The sequence below is a fragment of the Bison bison genome, unplaced genomic scaffold (genome assembly GCF_000754665.1).
Source record: "Bison bison bison isolate TAMUID 2011002044 unplaced genomic scaffold, Bison_UMD1.0 scf7180017864487, whole genome shotgun sequence".
Classification (NCBI taxonomy): Eukaryota; Metazoa; Chordata; class Mammalia; order Artiodactyla; family Bovidae; genus Bison; species Bison bison.
In genome coordinates this window covers 1,829,894-1,833,916 of record NW_011495047.1, presented here as the reverse complement: position 1 = coordinate 1,833,916, position 4,023 = coordinate 1,829,894, and the positions used below count along the sequence as shown (strand labels likewise).

The window sequence follows — 4,023 nt, the reverse complement described above, 5'->3', positions numbered from 1 at the left end:
AGCCCCTTAGTTTTGAGGGCTTTTAGCCACAGCTACCCCCTCCAGGCGCTAGAGCACTTAGTGTGGGAAGCTGAATTTTGAACGAAGTAAAGCTCAAACACTGTTTGGAAGTTGAGAAAGCCACCAAAGAGACCAAGCTAGGTGTGCACTGCCTCCTTTCTGCCCTCTCTTTGTAAAATATTACACTCAAACATATAAGGGTTATTTAGGGGGTAATGGTGTTTAAATACCTTGTACCAGTGCTAAATGGTCCACACCCTACCCCCTATTTGGCAGTCATTCTGAAAAAGAAGAAGGAAAATACAAAAAGAGGGGGAAACGGGTTGAGTTGAGAAGTGGAAGACAATGTTTCACCTAAACGTAGAATCTTGTCACAAGTCTTTATTCTCTTATATTTTTCTTAAATATATTGCCAGTTACACTATTTCTTTATGAGGGAAACTGGGGACTGCCCATCATAGTTATTTGTTTTAAAGCTGCTGAAAGTGTAAGCTACTGCCAGGTGTTGCCTTTCAAAAAAAGGGAAAAGAACCCAAATTCATGTAAATGTGGACAGAGGAGTATTGTTCCCACTTGGGCAAAGGCAGATACCCCAATCTGGGTGAAATTGATTTGGGTGCTTGTTGGAAAAAAAAGCAGCTTTCAGCAACCAGGAAGTGGAACCAATAGGAATGAACACTTACTTGGAAAAGGAAGCTTTAATTAATATATATTTCTATCTCTAATATACACACAGCAGGGCTAGATCTTTATCTTCACAATAAAATGTGTGCAAATGCTCTCTGCAGAGATGAGTCCCCACCTCAGTCGGTATAGAAAAGCATGATAAAGGTTGGAAAAAATGGATAAAAATGTTGAAAGAACCTCCAGTTCCTTATTAGGCGAAGATACAATATTTATTCCTTGTCTCCTGGGATAAATCTCTTCTGCCTATTGTCCTCCCAGTTCTCAGTGCTGATGCTTAATTTTCAAAACTTCTATATTACCAAGGGACCTACGACATCAGCCAAAGAAATACTCAGCAAGTACAAAATCTGTTCCAGGGAGCTGCTTTTGTGCAGAGGGAAAATTTTGTTCCTACAGGTTTTTAAGTGAGTACGAGGCAAGGAGCTATCTGATCCGGGCAAAGCCATTACAATTTAGATCTCTATCTATAGAACATTTTTTTTTTCCTTAAAAAAATTGGAAAATACAAGAAGTTTGGATTTTTTTCCTGATTCTTTTTTTGGAGGGGGAAATTGCATCGTAAGCTTTCGGAGAAACCCAACATGTCAACTACCTTTCCGGGACTAGTCCACGATGCCGAGGTATTATTACTTTTTTTTTTTTTTTGAGCGCGCGTGTGTGTGGCGGCGGTGGTGGCGGCGGCGGTGGCAGCTTTCCCTGTCTCTAATCTATATTGGACCGTTACGTTTAATTATAATCTGGCTTTCGGGGGGAAGTTAAGGAAGGAAAGGGAGGAAAGTTCGTTATGACATCTGTCGCCAGGAAGGGCAACTCTCTGCCACGTTAAGAAACATTTGCCATAATGAGGGGGAAAAACATTATCCTAATAATAAAGAAAGGGAGGAGGGGTGAGGAGAAAGAGATAGAGATGGAGAAAAGATACTCAGAAACGCAAAGTAAAGAGATTGATGAGGGGGGGCGGGTAGGTGGCCAAGGGGGGTGGGGAACACGCACCTCGTTTGGAATGGGCTTATTCTAGAAAGTAAAGCAGAACAGGGGGTGGGGGGCGTCGGATTCCTTGCCCCAAATGGTTAAGAAATGAGCAAGTTGGACGATTTGCACAGACTGGATTAAAAAAAAAAACATAGATAATGATTTTGAGAAGCTCTGGCAGACCATCCCGGCAGGGACCGCCGAGCCATCTCGCCGTTGGGAGCGGGTTGGTGTGGCTCCGAGGCTCCTGTGGACTCGCTGGTTCTGCTCCGGGCAGCCCCGGAGTCAATGGCAAACCTGGCTCCCGGAGCCCAGCTCCCTGTGCAAGTCGGGCAGGGGCTGAGTGTGTGTGTGTGTGTGCGCGTGTGTGCGCGCGCGTGTGTATGTGTGTGTGTGTGTGTCACCCGCACCTATATAGGGTGGGGGATTTTTTTTTTTTTTCCGCGCTCTCGACTGTGAGGACGAGGCCGCCCACCCCCAGTCCGCCTGCTCGCAGCCGCTCCCTGGCAAAGGCGCGGAGCCGGGCTGCGGCTCGGCCCGAGCCCTGCGCGCTCGCGCCGCTCGGAGAGCCAGAGAAAGCTCCCGGCCTCCGGGAGAGCTGCGCCTCGGTTGCAAAATGACAAACCTCAAGTTTTTCTGCTCTCCCCTTTCCCCCTCTTCCTTCCAGATACGTCACGACGGATCAAACAGCTACCGTTTGATGCAGCTTGGCTGTCTGGAGTCCGTAGCCAATTCCACTGTCGCCTATTCCTCCTCCTCCCCTCTAACTTACTCCACCACCGGCACCGAGTTTGCGTCCCCCTACTTCTCCACTAACCACCAGTACACCCCGCTCCACCACCAGTCCTTCCATTACGAGTTTCAGCACAGCCACCCGGCCGTCACTCCCGACGCCTACTCTCTGAACTCGCTCCACCACTCGCAGCAGTACTACCAGCAGATCCACCACGGGGAGCCCACCGACTTTATTAACCTGCACAATGCGCGGGCGCTCAAGTCGTCCTGCCTGGACGAGCAGAGGCGGGAGCTGGGCTGCCTCGATGCCTACCGCCGTCACGACCTGTCCCTCATGAGCCATGGCTCTCAGTATGGAATGCACCCAGATCAAAGACTCCTGCCAGGGCCCAGCCTGGGGCTGGCCGCCGCGGGAGCCGACGACTTGCAGGTAAATAAGCATGCGGCGAATTTGTCTGCGCCCTCCCCTCCTCTCCCTCCCCCTCCCGCACCATTAATACTCCGGCTGTAAGCCGTCTCCTCTCTCTCTTCCTCTCTCTCTCTCTCTCTCTCTCTCACACACACATACACACACCACTTATGGAAAGTTATCAAAACAATTAGAGGAGGCGTGTGCCATTCTGTCCGTCTCATTGGAGCAGGCATTTCACCTGGACGCTCGGGAGTCCGGCTAGCTGCGGGGCCCCTACTTCCCGTCGGTCTGCACCAAGGTCTTTTGTGAATCCGCATTTCTGTCCCTGAGGGGATGGGGTGGGGGAGATCAAGGAGGCTGGGGTTGAGCCAACTGGACTCAGAGTAAGACCCGATAAGTTGATGACCAATCGCACCCTCAGTCTCGGCGCTTTGCTGGGTCTACCCGAGTATTTCAGGCATTTGTCCCAGACTGAGCTTGTGGGGAGCTTACTGTGAAGTAGGGGAGCTGGTTTGCTCCAAAACTTTGCGGGGCGGGATGGGGGGGAAGCCCTGAGCTCCAGCGAAAGTTTCACCAATATTCTAGATTGCTGTGAAAAGTGAAAGATCCCAAATGAAATCCTCAAAAATGAACCCCAATAAAAGCCTCTGCACGGTGCGTTTGACCCGGGTGCAAGCTTGAACCCAATTCTCGCTGCCTGAGGAGTGCCCACTCTCGTCACCCGCTGGACGATTCACAACTTTATTATTTTTTTTCTCCCGTCTCTTCAAGCCATTAACTTTTACATAAGATGCAAAAGGAAGATTCCTTCCTTAAAGAGAAGGAAATGAAATAAGGAAGGGGGTGGGGGGAGAGAAGATGAATAAGAAGGGAGGAAGAAAGAAGAAAAGATAGGTAGAGAGGAAAAGAGGGGAAAAAGAAAGAGGAAGGAAGGAAGGAATTCACATTACAGTGAAGGCCATGACTCAATCAGATGATGTACTTTCTCTCTTTATGTATTTTTGCACATTGTTTGCCAACAATAGAATTTATAATTATGTAGATACACTGTCACAGCCATATTTCCAAGTCTACACATGTCCCAAACAGACCCAGAAGACACAAATTTGTAACTTCTTTTGGTTGAAATTACAGCTTTGCCTGTGAGTCTGCACAAAGCTGGCTACTTTCTCTAAGGTCCCCAAAGCGAAAAAGGAGATTCTGGAGGAGCAGGATTT

The 4,023-nt window shown here is 48.7% G+C and overlaps 1 protein-coding gene across 1 annotated transcript in view; it reads left to right on the top strand.

The window, feature by feature from the left end:
• The first annotated feature begins 757 nt into the window (after nt 1-757).
• The window catches only part of TFAP2D (transcription factor AP-2 delta (activating enhancer binding protein 2 delta)), a 59,939-nt gene continuing 56,673 nt past the window's right edge, over nt 758-4,023 (top strand). Inside the window, exons 1-2 of the mRNA XM_010863029.1 lie at nt 758-1,307; nt 2,327-2,824. Of these exons, the coding sequence (XP_010861331.1) occupies nt 1,269-1,307; nt 2,327-2,824 (537 nt within the window). The 5' untranslated portion in view covers nt 758-1,268. The remainder of the gene's footprint in view (nt 1,308-2,326; nt 2,825-4,023) is intronic.